General features: G+C 37.7%; 1 protein-coding gene across 14 annotated transcripts in view; it reads right to left on the bottom strand.

Moving 5' to 3' along the window:
- Positions 1-14286, bottom strand: part of ESRRG (estrogen related receptor gamma) — a 639858-nt gene that overhangs the window by 59525 nt on the left and 566047 nt on the right. For 12 of the 14 annotated variants that reach the window (XM_067729747.1, XM_067729742.1, XM_067729749.1 and 9 more), the window contains 2 exons: positions 4053-4163; positions 271-453 (listed from right to left, as the gene is read on the bottom strand). In XM_067729747.1, coding sequence (XP_067585848.1) covers positions 271-453; positions 4053-4163 — 294 coding nt within the window. Of the gene's footprint in view, positions 1-270; positions 454-4052; positions 4164-11062; positions 11204-14286 lie in introns of those variants that run through there. The other 2 variants (XM_067729753.1, XM_067729741.1) reach the window with 2 other exon arrangements.

Genomic DNA, 14286 nt, shown 5'->3' with positions numbered 1-14286 from the left:
GGGAATTGCCTGGTGGTCCAGTGGTTAAGACTCTGTGTTTTCACTGCCGATGGTTTGGGTTCAATCCCTGCTTGGGGAACTAAGTTCTCACAAGCCGTGCAGTGTGGCCAAGAACAATAAATTAATTTAAAAAATACAAATAAAAAAGCAAATTAAAATAAATAAATAAAAATTAAAAATCCTAATGAGAAAATTGTGAATTTGCCTAAATCAACATATAAAGCTTAGGGAATTAATTGCAAACTTTCTTTTTCATTTCAGAAAAGGTACCTGGAATATGCTTCGCCCATCCAATGATAACCACCAATTCTCGATCGGCCAAGTCGCACAGTGTAGTGAGGGCTTTGATGTCACTGTCGGGAACAGTAGGGTCAGGCATGGCATAGATCTTCTCCGGTTCAGCCACCAATAAATGTGAGACAATCTTGTTATCTGCAGAATCAGACCAGAGCACTACAAGATCACTAGTAGCATCATCCCTCTTTTGCATGTTCTAAACTAGGTGGTGTTTTGAGCAAAAACAAAAAACAACAAAAACACCCCACAAACACCTATAATCAACCCCAAATATTCCATTTACGGTTCAACATATATACATTAAACAGTGTTCTGGAAAACCCATAGCAGTTGTAATAGTTCTTTGTTTCTTCTTGGCTTTACCTGCCTTTGCTGGAATGAAGCATCTGTCCTGTAATGAAATTTTTTATAGCAAACAGATAAGAGAAGTTAGAGGCTTTCTGGGTCTGCTCTTTGATTCTTAAGTGGGATCTGGGGAAGCAGATTAAATAGCATACAACAGCTTTAAAATAAATATCCACATAAGCCATTGAAATATAGAACATAATGCAGGAGGCAAAGAACTCCTACTGCCCGTAGACATAATGGGCATGAAAGTCATTAACTGTCCTAATTCCTTTAAAGAGGAGCAAAGGTCAGAGCCCTTCTGCCGGGGTGAATTACTGACTGTATAACTCTGTCTCTGTGGGATGCATTCAATACAAACGACTTGCCTTTCTCCCCCTCCCCACACACCCGGCCCATCTTCCAAATACAGCCAATGTCAGTTTCCAGAAAAATACTCCAACTTAAATGTGACTGTATTTCCTCTTTGGAGCGTCTAATACTTTAATCCTCTATTTTCATCTGTTGTCTTTAGTTCATTCTCTGGTTCAGATTTATCTGTCTGAAATTTGTGATATATGTTTTTAAAATCCTTCGTAAAATAAACACTAGAGACAAATGGAAAGCATCACATCAAATGTGTTTTATCGCTCAGGGCCATGTGAGAGTTTATGGAAGGGGTTATAAAGCCTTGCTAACAGAATGATTTTTCTTGTTGGCCCCACTTTCAATTTCTACATGTAGCTTTAGATTGGATACTTTCTTCTAAGTGAGGAAATACAAATAGGTAAGAATAAACTCAGATATTTCAATGTCTGTGTCCTATTACTCTAGAAAACTAGGGTATTAAATGCGATCTGTGTGAGCCAAGTCAAAGGTTCCTGTACGTTTACTAGACCATTTGCCTTTCCCTATACATTTTTAACTCAAAATGAACAGACTTCATATACCTTAGAATTGAAAACATAGTTCTTTTTTTGTCTGCTGTAACAACGTAACAAGGATACTTATCCAGGCTACAATTTGTAATTTTTCTGATAGAGTTTAAAATTTTTACTACTATGACCACCACATGAATTCTGTTCACTTCAAATTATCAACAGATAACCATTCAATGGCAGTAATATTCAATTATTATCAAATTAAAAATACAGATTTGGGAGGAAGTATTCCCAAATATCGTATTTTCTAGAAAAGAAATTAAAATCAAAATTTTTTTTTTTAATTTGTAGGATCTGAAGAGAAGGACATTTGTTTCTCATATATGCTATCGAAACAACACCCTGTTTTTTAGCTACGCTTGGAAAAGCTTCCACTTTCACTGCTCTGACAATGCAGCGAAACCTGTCAGCAACTACTAGATCCTCAGGATTAGAAGAAAATGCAGTAATAAAGGGTACAAAAATGTAACGGAAGGAAATCGTGATTCGAGTTCTTTTAGTACAGGGAAAATGCAACCTGTTTCACCCAAGCCACTGGATACTTGACTGGAGGGGGTCAAAGAAATTCGGTGGAAGCTTAGAAATTCCTATCATTCAGAAGATGGAATAGCCGGCAGCACTGTTTCTAGGTGAATCTTATTTAATGTTTCCCTAATTAGAATCAATAGAACCCAATTTTCATTCTTGGGCTTCTGTAGTACACAAACAATCAGTCAGGCTCCAGAAATCTCCCCCAGCCACTTTCTGAGCAAAGCCCATGCCTGGTCTCTTGACATTTATCTGACAGGATCTGAAAATTAAGTTTTATAAATGTTTGTTACCAAAATACACGAATTGGATAGACTAAGGAAAATGAACACAGAGGCCTTAAGATAATGAGTAATGATTTATTAGGAGTCCTCTTTCATCTCAGACAAATGGAGCTCACTGAAACTGCTGTCATCTTCTTAAAGGTACTTGACAAGACTCTTCCCAATTTCTCAGGTTTACGCCGAAAACCATAGATGTTTCTTTATCCATCCTGTGGACTTACGAGTGGGCTCGTGCTCATTTTTCTCTCGGTAGAGGATATCATCAATGGTGTCAGTCGACTTCATATAAAATGAATGAGAAATGCCCAGTCTGGATATTAGTGAATCCAGGAAAACGAAACCTCTAATGAAATTAAGCATTAGTGTTTATTGCACTTTATTGTATTATCAGAAAGTTTTTTATTCTAATGTGCAAAATCTGCTTAATGCAGTCCTAGATTGTGTTTGCAGAATGCCAGACAGCTTATGCAGGCTGAGGAGATGCCAGATTGGACAATTGAAGGTATAATCAACATAATGTTTTTTGGAAAGGCAAGAGGAAACCATGCCATATGTTCACTTAAGCTTCAATTTTATGTAAAACTGGTTGTTTTTCCTTTGACATAGCTAAAATGTCCTTTCATTTACAGTTCAGGGTCTGTTTTATGTATTTAACAGATGCCCATATGCTCACACGGATGACGCACAGCAGCGACCCCTCCTGGAGAATCCGAATGAGAAGAGGACACTTTTTCTCTTCCCTCGAAAGCAGATCAAAAACTACCCGTGTCCTTTCTAGAACTGCTATAGCGGCAACTTCCTCTGGTGAGGGCTGGTTGTGTCTTCTGAGACAGAGACAGCTAAATGTGAGAATTGTTTCCACCAAAGCACTTTCAGTGCCTCGTATAAACTCTATGCATAAACGTCCTAAAATGTTAGCTCTTTTGCACTACAGCCATGAACTGATCTTTCAGAAACTGGAACACAGTTAACTGCCTCAATCTATATTCTAGCTCTTTTTAGCTAATGACAAAGAGAATGGGGTTTGCATTTTAGCTACATACCTACCATTGTTTCAAATTGCAGCCAGGCATTATCAAACCATGGGCTTTTAGAAAACAATTCATAATGCCCATAAGGGCATCTGAAATGGAACCACCAACCTATGCTTGTTATCCGTAGGGCCCATCCTTGTTTTAATCTGTTGCTAGCTAGTGTGTTAACCTTCTATAGCTCTAAATTAATGAGGCTCCTAATGTATTTTCATTGGGAGGTTGAACAAACTCATTTAGCTAGTGGAAACTACAAAAATCACTTTCTTGTGAAATCTGAAACTAACAGCTCCAATGAACTAATGATCATGGTACGATCCATTTTATGTACCTCTGAAAATAAAGATAACCCGTAAATGTAAAATTCGCACTACATAAGCTATGCCTTGGTATGCTTATGCTTCCACAAAATGACTAGGTGAAAAAAAGGTAGAGGGGGAGAAAACCACAGGAAAAAAAGATAATTAGCTGAGTTGCTGTTGCTCTTCAAAGGCAATCCTTGGGAATAAAGCCACATCTCCCCACCCCCACCAACAAAGAGAAGTCTCGTTGGAGTCAGTAGGAATGGGCATGCCAGAAGTGATGTACCTAGAGCCAGCTGGGAGGATGTTGTGTGCTGGAAAGCCAGACATGTCTGCTGTACTTACATGGCTTTTTGGCTGGCTGAACCAACTGAGGGTTCAGGTATGGGCTGTTCTCCGCATCTATTCTGCGCTTGTACTTCTGCCGACCTCCACGTACTCTGTCAAGACGCACTCCTGCGGGGAAAGACAGGCACTTCCTTACTGTTGAGGTAACTACCTTTGAGACCAATCAAATACATACAGACTATCATCCACGGGTGCTAGGTAAACAGAGAGTAGATTGCAGAAGGGTCCAGGGGAAGTAGAGGAACATAGAAAAGTGACGGCTGAACCAAGACTGGCACAGGTTGGAAACCAAACCTGGCAGAGATGACCAAGCTGAGGGACATTTATGCAAGGCTATCAGAGTCACCTACATACCAAAGGAAAGGCACCTTTCCTTGAGAATTAATACAAAGAAACTGGAATTTGGTGCTAACACGGTTTCTCAAATTAAAGATGTTGGCAACGTGTATCCTCTTCATCAGTCACCCCTGAAAGCTCAATGTGTGGGCTTGAGGAGATCAGTAGACCCAGAGCTGTTCAATCCACGCCGGTCTATCAGAGGACTCCACATGGACCTGTGGAACTGAATTGAGTTGAAAACCCCTACATGTTGTAGAGAGCTGGAACCCTACCACACAAGATGAGACGCGAGGATCGTTCCATGTTCTAAGTCAACACGTCTCAGAAGGAGCATGTGCTTTACATTTTGGCACAAGTTTGTATTTTCCTTCAAATGAGAGAAAACTGAGAGCAGGTTTGGACTGAATGCAGGTTAGAAGGAGGAGATTCCTGAAAGAATTCAGGAGGCTAGGATGGCAAAGGAGGGATTTGTTAGGAGGGCAGAGATGAAGCGTGAAGCTAGAAAGTAGGCAAAAGTAGACTGGCATTTAGTAATACTTTTTCCCCATAAGTGATGGACTGGGTCAAGATTCAGGGAGGTATTGCTGGCAGTGGATCTATAACATTAGGGAAAGGGGCAAAGGGAAAGAAAGGGATTAAAAAGAAAGAAATGTTTCATTTACATGGGGCAGTGGGGAGGGGCGCTTGTTAATAACGTGGTTTCCAGTCTGTAATTGTAAAGTTTAGGATAGAAACATATAAATCTTTATCAAATAAAGAGAAGATTACTTGGGAGTGAGAGAGAGGTGAGAGATTCGCTTTGTGGTCTTAGATTGTACCTCAATTGATAAGACAGTATTAACATTATCCACTAATAAATTCACAACCAAGTAATTCATTGTACATATTTTCATATTTCTCAAATTGTCCAGAAAATAGATTGCGTTTAACAGGATCCTCAGTATTGTTAATTTACTGAAGGCCCTCTCAGAGCCTTTAACATGCAACGAATAGAACTCTCAGAGGGAGATACAGCCTATGCAATGTTTTGCAAACCAATTTAACCAAGGATCCTGTTTTGGGAACATTTGTTAATATCATGTGGAACAGGTGAGTTGTGGTGTAACTGAATTATATGAAACAGTCTGGGAAAGGCTGATCTATTTCTATGTGAATCCTGAAGGTGAATATATATACTCATATGTTAAAGATGACTATCAATCCATGAGCTAAAGAAACACATAACTTTTCATATTACTACTACTTTAAGAGTTGACCTCCTTTGAGTGATACACACAAACATACACTTGGTTCTAGATAAACCCTGAAATGTCAAACTGAAACATCAGAGCAGAGTTTAAGTGATATCAGGAGGCAACTTCAAGAGCAAGTAAGTAGGTTTAGACAAACAAATATCAAAAAACGAAGAGCTTAGGTAGAGTCTCTAAGTATTCAGTGAAAATAGAATGCTTGTGAATCATGAAGAAACATTTCTTGACTGCTGCTTTTAGAGCAATTTTGCACCTAGAGTTCCATTCCTTTGTTTATCTAATTTCTAATGTTCTATTTTTATTGTGTCTATATTTAATTTACTAAAGTTTAACACCTTCCCCTTTTTCCCCCCTTTAGTCGTGTTTTGCCTTTTTTCATTGCTTTCTTTCTCCAGGATATTTTTCCAGTTTAGATAATGTGGTCACATTTTGTCTGTTCATCTGAGATCCATTCAAATTTGTTTCATTATAAGAATTAAAAATTTTCCATTATAAGAGTTTAGAAAATTAAAAGCATATATAACTAAAAGTGGTACCATAACACATTTGGCATCCAGCTCCAACGCAATGTGAACATTAATGTGATATGGTTAGAGGTGTGAAGAGAAGGCAGGATGAAACAAACAGAGACAGAGAAAGACAATGACAGACGAAGGCTAAAAAAAGGAGGAAACATTTAAAAATAACTCTGAAATTGTTAGAACCAAGAAAGCCTGACATACATACACTACTACATATAAAACAGATAATCAACAAGGACCTACTGTACAGCACAGGGAACTCTACTCATACTCTGTAATGACCTATATGAGAAAAGAATCTAAAAAAGAGTGGATATATGTATATGTATAACTGATTTACTTTGCTGTACAGCAGAACTAATTCAACACTGTAAATCAACTATACTCCAATAAAGATTTTAAAAATTAAAAAGAAAAAGGAACCAAAAAAGCTCACAGAATGCATCTTGATTAGGTTTGTAGACTCCAAACTTTGCTTTTGGTGTCTGTCAGGGCATGAGTTCACCATGAGCAATATAGCCTCACATGCTCAAATACTGAACAATACACTGTGTATTTTCCAACACAGGAGTCAGAGCTGGTGAGTTTCTGACAATGGATTTCGTCCATCCTGAAGGCCTATGGAAGAGGATTGTGGCTGAAAGACTGGATTCAAGGTCTTGGCTGGACACAATTCTGACATAGTTGTATCACACTAAAGCCACCAATCAGCTTAGCCAACTGGCCCAAGTTTATGGGAGAAGTGCAACACTGAAAACTAGTTATTAAATATCATGAAGAAAAAAATATACTTGATTGACAGAATTTTTATTATGCATTATGGGATATTTTTTGTATTTGTAGGAATATATCCTTTAAGTATTGTGAAATAATTTTATTACTGTACATTTCCTTTCAACTGTGAACAATGAATTACTGAAATGTTCATATTATTTTTACGTGCTCCTCCAAAATCTAAAGGAGTGTTCTCTTATATTCATTCTCGCTTTCTCTTTCTCCTTTTCCCTCTTTTTCTTGCTTTCTTCCCTCCCTCTCACCTCCTTTCAGTGTGTGGGTAGATAAACTACTATCCATCCATCCATCCATCCATCCCATCTACGTATCTATTCAGTTTCTAAATATTCAAGTATTTTTTTACAAAAGCCATGACTTAACGCTTTCTTACTTCCTAAAATAAAGATCAGTTGGACAAAGCATTCTTTTATGATTTATAACTTTATGTATATGGTACTCAGTAGATGACTGTAGAGGGAAAAAACAGATATTAATACTACATAATTAATAATTAGTACAATTATGTAGCGAAAGTTGATGGGCAGTCAATATACAGAAAAATTGTTCCTGCCAAGTTTCTAGAAATTTCAAGAGTCAATATATTTAAAAAGATCGTAATAACTTTTATGTGAAAGTTTTATTCCCATTTTAGGGGGTTAAAAGTAGACAAATATCAACAATTTCAAGTAAAAAATATTTATACTGCTTTTAACCTCTTTTCAAAATCTGGAAAATCTTCTTTTTATGCATCTTCTAGAGACATGATGATGATGATAATGATTTAGTTTAGCTGACTTCATACGCAGTGAAATGTTTGAACTCAAATCCTAGTAACACACCTGCAACTACTTCTACATCATACTAAAATCATTCATCAATTTATTCAGTTCTGTTGGAGAAAAAACATAGTCAGTAAAACCAGTTTTTTTTCCCCCCAAGGACAATCATATAACACGGAAATACACAAGTGACATAGGTTTCAAAGTTAAATCAGCCCAAATTATGTGTTCAAACATGTGGACCCAGCTTCTTTACCTGTGCATCTTTGAAAATAAACAGATTTATTCATCTGAGTCATAATAATATATGCACTGAAACTTCAATAATGTTATTTTAAAGGGTCTGATAAAACAATACTATACAGATATCATTAAGAAGTCTATTTTCACATATATACGCTACTATGTATAAAATAGAAAACTAATGAGAACCTACTCTATAGCACAGGGAACTCTACTTGGTGCTCTGTGGTGACCTAAATGGGAAGGAAATCCAAAAAAGAGGGGATATATGTATATGTATGGCTGATTCACTTTGCTGTACAGCAGAAACTGGCACAGCAGTGTAAAGAAACTATATGCCAATAAATAAATTTAAAAATAAAAGAAGTCTATTTTCAGTATATTTCTAGTTTTAAAGTTTTTCCAGAAAAATGTTTCCAACTGTAATAATATAATAATTTATTCCTAAATATTATATGAGGAACATGGAAAAAAATAAAGCATAGTTTGCAAATCAGAATGGTTTCTTTCTGGCTCTTTCATTAACAAGCTCTGTAAATTTTGTTGAGTTCCTTAACCTGTTTGCTTTTCCAAATATAAGATGGATATTAAGACAATAACCTCCCTGGTGTTTTGCTGTAATGATCCAATTATGTTAATATAAGGTACTAATACATTTGGATATTATACTAATGTACTAATATATTTGGATATTATACAAATGCATTATTAAATACCTTATAAACCTTAAAATACCAATTGAAATATTGCTATATTATTTATTGAAATATATTTTGCATCGTGATCATTTATTGAAAATCTACCCCCATGGAGTGTGACAGTCTACCCTGCCTCAATTCTGTAGGTAAACAGATTTGAGGTATGACTGAATGGTAAGATAATACAAAGGATGAAACCCAAATAATGACATTATTTGATGTCTAAGTGATTACAGAAATATTTGGTATCCCATTCTATTTGCTGTTCACCCCTGTCACTAATAATATCATTTGGAATTTATTTTAGAACACATACAGGAGCCAACCCAAAGTCTATCAAAAAGAAAAATGCTATCTCTGAGTTTAGCTAGAAACACACAATACAAAGTTAAGTAGAGAATTGATAATTATCCAATTAACCTAATACATTTCATTTAAAAGTCTCTCCTTTCAGCAGAAACAAACAAAAAAAACACAACAGTATTTATGATCAGGACCTGGAAAATCCAGATTTACCATAAACAAACATCAATCTAATCCAAATAGTTCCACTTACAATGGCAAAGCCTGTCTCTCTACATCTTTACAATCTTAAATACAAACAGTTTCTGTTTGGACTCCACTTGTAAACCAGTTTTGAAAAAGTTTAAAAAGAAGATTTCTCCCAGTAAATAAGATACCCACAATGTTCAGTGTTTGACAGGATTTGAAGTTAATTAAGGCAACTGGATTTTCTATTCATGTGGAGACTGCCATTACCCCTTTCATTTTTTAAATAAAAAATTTTAATATTTACATTACCTACCAAACAGAACGTTTCACATTCCTTTTTCTGTCAAGTACTGCATGTGCCTACATTGCCACAAGGGAATCACAAATCTCATAAGTTGTCAGAATTTACAAAATTGAGAAAACAGGAATAGGACAAGAAGGAAAAAACAAAACAAAAAAAAACCGCTATGAGGCACCTAAATGCCAAAAGAAGTGAAACAGTTCAGCACAAGGCCTTCTTAGGTCAGCTAATTTTAAGTCTACATTTTAGGCCCAAATGCAAATTTTTAAAATATTATATAGTCCAAAGACAAAAGTATTTTTCACACTTTTAATAGCACAAAGTCATTTCATAGGATAATTAAAGATCTCCCCTTCAGAGAATTACACAAGGCTATCCTAGCCTACTTTGCTAAATTAAAGACGAGGCTTTTTATAATATTGTTCTTAAACAAAGGTTTGCTAACAACGTTGATTACATAGACCCCTGGAATACTTAAGAAAGATGCAAATAGTCAAATTAAAGTAATGATAATTTTTTAAAAGATAGTGAAATAATATTTTAAAAGATTAATGACTTTAGGGGCTTCCCTGGTGGCACAGTGGTTGAGAGTCCGCCTGCAAATGCAGGAGACACGGGTTCGTGTCCCGGTCCGGGAAGATCCCACATGCCGCACAGAGTGGCTGGGCCCGCGAGCCATGGCCACAGAGCCTGCGCGTCCAGAGCCTGTGCTCTGCAACGGGGGAGGCCACAACAGTGAGAGGCCCACGTACCGCAAAAAAAAAAAAAGATTAGTGACTTTAATGACAACTAAATAAATAGTTGGATTATTGAAATGTTATCCAACACGACTTGTACTTCAGAATGAGGAGCTGCCTGGGAAAGTAAAGCTTATGACACAAGAAGGTGAAGAGGGCGGGAACCTTCTCCTCCACGATGTCTCTGCTACTGCGGCTCCCTCTGCTGTGGAAGGGAATCCAGCTCTTTCCGTTCAGGAAAAGAAGTACCTAGAAGCGCCCTTGAATTTGCCTGAGATTTCTGTGAGGGAACCATCATAAACAGAGGGTGGAGAAAACCCCTTTGAGGGGCTGTAGGAAAGGAAGCAAAGGCAGATCAGCAGTATCAAGACACGGTGGCGAGAAGTTTAGTGGCAGCCTGTGATGGGGTTCTTCCTCGTAACAGCATCCTTACAGAGAGTACCAGTTTTACCTAGAGTATCTGTACATATTTATAGGTACCCCAGTAAAGGGGTGAGTGAAAATTATTTGTACATTGACGCAGACACTCCAGGGAGAGTCTAACCATATTAAATTCTGGAGGATCATGAGAGACAATAAAACACACCGAGCCCTAGTTATCTTCTCTTACTATTATTGCCCTTTCTCAAAATAGACAGTGATACTGTCCAACATGGCTTCATGATTTCGTTCCTTTCTTCCTAACTCAGCAAACTTTTGACTCCCGACATCTGCATCTCCTTAACAAGCAATATCTTCATTGATAATGGAATGACTTAATCTCTGTATGAAGTGTCTTGGAATCAACCAAAACACCCATTGGTTATTGAGAGCTTCTTCTATTCCAGGCAATGGGTTAATTGTTTTACGTACATGAACACATTTAATACTTACAGCAATCCTATGAAGCAGGTGCTATTATCATCCCATTTTACGAATGAGGAAACTGGAACTGGGAAGAGGCTGAGCCAGGAGTGGCAGCTGGGGGCCACGGCTGCCGAGCCCACGTTCTCAGGGGACCACGGCTGCAGAGCCCACGTTCTCAAGCCCTATGTTTATACTGCTTCTCTGTCATCAAATTCTATTTTTGGAAAAGAGCATGTGGTGTATACTCCAACAGCAGAAGCACGGGCAGGTAAAACGCAATTACTGCAGTAAACAATACTCGCACCTTGACGGGGGGTGCGTGTAAACAGCAAGGCAGGATGATGAGCTAGCAGGAGGAGAGAGGGATACTTTTACTCCACTGAAGGGCCAGGCATTTTGCATCTATGACTCTATAAAGCATCTCCACTTAGAAGAAGTTTATAGCTATGAGACTGTGGGTAAACCAAAAATGATAAAAAATTCAGTCAGTCTGCTTTTTCGTCAGGCAGGGACCCAGAGGGATTCATTTCCTCGCTCCTTGTTCCTCTTTAAAATGTCACTGAAATAAGACAAGGACTGTTTTGCCAGGACCATGGAGGCAAAGCAACATTCTGGCTGAGTTTTACAGTTTAGAAGGAGACCCCGACGGCGGCTTTTCAGTTAGACACCTTGACGAATGGTTACATTTACTTCCGCTGAAATAACATGACAACAATTCAGGAACTTTGGAAATAGCTTGGTTGCATGTGGAAGCACTATAAGATCTGCTGAAATAAAAGGGAAAAATCACACAGGGCGAGAAAATGCATATCCATTAGGTGGGCTTTTTTTTTTTTTTTTTAACTGAGTCCTCAGTCACGAAAAGAGATAAAAGCCAGGACTCACATTAAAGCTTCCTTGCTCTACAGATGAATTAACAATTAGCAAAGGGAAGTCTTTCGTTTTGGTCTCCTGGTAGCTATCTGGACTATTAAACATGTGAGGCTTGCATAGGAAATTACAAAGGCTTCCCTCTGTTTCAGATTCAAGCTGCATCCAAAATACATTTGTAGATTTCTGTGCACAGGACATAGCCACAAAGAAGTCCCTCCTTCTTTTTTTTTCAAGGTGTGATTCACTGCTCTTGGCTGGTTCTGAGGCGTATGTGCTAAATTTATAATCTGGCTGAGAGCCGAAATCAAAATCATAGAAAACTGAAAAAGACATAGTTTACAAAATATTTTGCAGGGAAAATATTATTCCACCAGGGGTCCAGTTGCTTCATCTGAAGCATGGAGCCCTAATCTGTGACACATAGAAGTACAAATTAGGTCACCTGCAACAGGTGACAAGTTTTAATTGAATGTCTTCTGTCTGCAATTCTGACAAAAGGTGAATAGAAATAAATGGGTCTTGGCAAGACGGCTCTGGGCCTTACAATACCCAATATCTCATTATTTTTAAACAGCTATCTATAAACTGATGCTGACAAGCCTTGAACCTTTTATTTCTGCTCAAGATGAGGTGGCTGTGAAGGGGTAAAAAAAAAAAAAGGAAAGAAAAAGGGGCACCCAGAACATTACATTAAACATGCAATACCTACCATTATCACTTCCCCAGTGTAATTAAAGGAAATCTCCTATTCAAAAGGTACTATTTCTTACTTTGCTTGATGTCAGAGAGAAAGAGAAAGAGAGCGAGCGAGCGAGCTTGCTTGGCCTGTATTTGCTAAACATAGAGACTGCCTTTAAAGAAAAAAAAGAAAATCTTCCCTTTCTTTCTTTTTTGCCTGTGAAAAATTTCATAAACTATTGAAAGAGATACTGCGGTGACTTAAACCTATCTGAACTCTATTTTGTCTGGTTACTGTTTAATACTGGTGACTCTTCCCTTTATCCTTTTCGAAACTGCCTTCTCATGTGAATAAAGTTGTGAATTAGCGGGTAAAGACATGAAATGTGGTTGCACATCACCATCAGGAAAAGTGATTCTACTAATTCACAATTAAATGTGACAGTGGCAGCAATAAGTTTAACACAATAATAACAGTAATAACGGTGCACAGCACCCCATGGGGATGCTCTGTAAACAGAAGCACAAATATTATTTATGCAAAATTCAATGCCCTGTAAAAATGAATTAAAAATGAAATCAACCAGGCTGGTTTATAAGTTGCGGGTTGAAAGTCATAGTCACTGTGTTTCATCCAGTGAAGAGGAATACAGCGGAGTCTAGTGAACAAAAAAACCACACGTGGATTTCAAAGAGAATATAAGTTGTGGGAGAAAAAAAAAAGGAAACAGGTGACAGAGAAAGATGGTGGTGAGTCTGGAGGTCATTTGGTTTTAGCATGTGTGATTCTAGATCACGTGGGTAACCAAAGTAGAGTTCAGCTCAAAAGAGAAGCTTATGGTCACTTTAGTAGGAGAAAACTTTAAGCCCTGGCCAATTTGTTAGGAACTCAGCACAGTTAATAAAAATGCATCACCAGACTCAAGCAGAAATTCCAAGAGCCAATTCTAAGATACCAAAGTGACACATGGTGTTTAATTAATATTTTTCTGGTGATTATGATTTTGCAAAGTTGAGACTGGAAATAAAGTAAATCTGGCAGAAAGAACATATGCCTGGGTCATGTGAAGAAAAGAATTGTACCAAAACCACAAAATACATAGGGAAAAAAAATCAGTTCAAGAGAGATCAAATGTGAACATAACATTAATGTGTACACGTCCAAATCTCATATCAGTGAGAAATTTTCTTGCGACACTGTGACGCTTATTTCTTATTTCTTGTGACACCGGCAGCAATAAGTTTAATACAATAATAATAGTAATAACAATGCACAGCGCTCCATGGGGATTCCCTGTGTAAACAGAAGCACAAAGAATATTTATGCAAAATTCAATGCCCTGTAGAAATGAGTTAAATATGAAATTAAGCTGGTATTCAAGTAGCTGGAATGAGAGCCATAGTCACTGCATTACATTCAATGGAGAGGAACACAGTGGAGTCCAGTGGCCTCCCTGTAAGATTTTAGTGGAGTAAACAAGAAATGCCATGGACTGAATGTTTGTGTTCTCCAAAAATTCATATGTTGAAACTGAATCCCCAAGGGGATAGTATTTGGAGGTGAGGCCTTTGGGGTGATTAGGTTATGAAGGTGCAGCCCTCGTGATGGGGTTAGTGCCCTTATAAAGGAGTTCCCAGAGAGCTCCCAGGCCCTTCCCACCATGTGAGGACAGCAAGAAGGCTATCTATCAACCAGGAAA

This window comes from Pseudorca crassidens, chromosome 2 (genome assembly GCF_039906515.1).
Source record: "Pseudorca crassidens isolate mPseCra1 chromosome 2, mPseCra1.hap1, whole genome shotgun sequence".
Classification (NCBI taxonomy): Eukaryota; Metazoa; Chordata; class Mammalia; order Artiodactyla; family Delphinidae; genus Pseudorca; species Pseudorca crassidens.
Note: the sequence above shows the minus strand (reverse complement) of the source record. Positions and strands in the feature narration are given on the sequence as shown.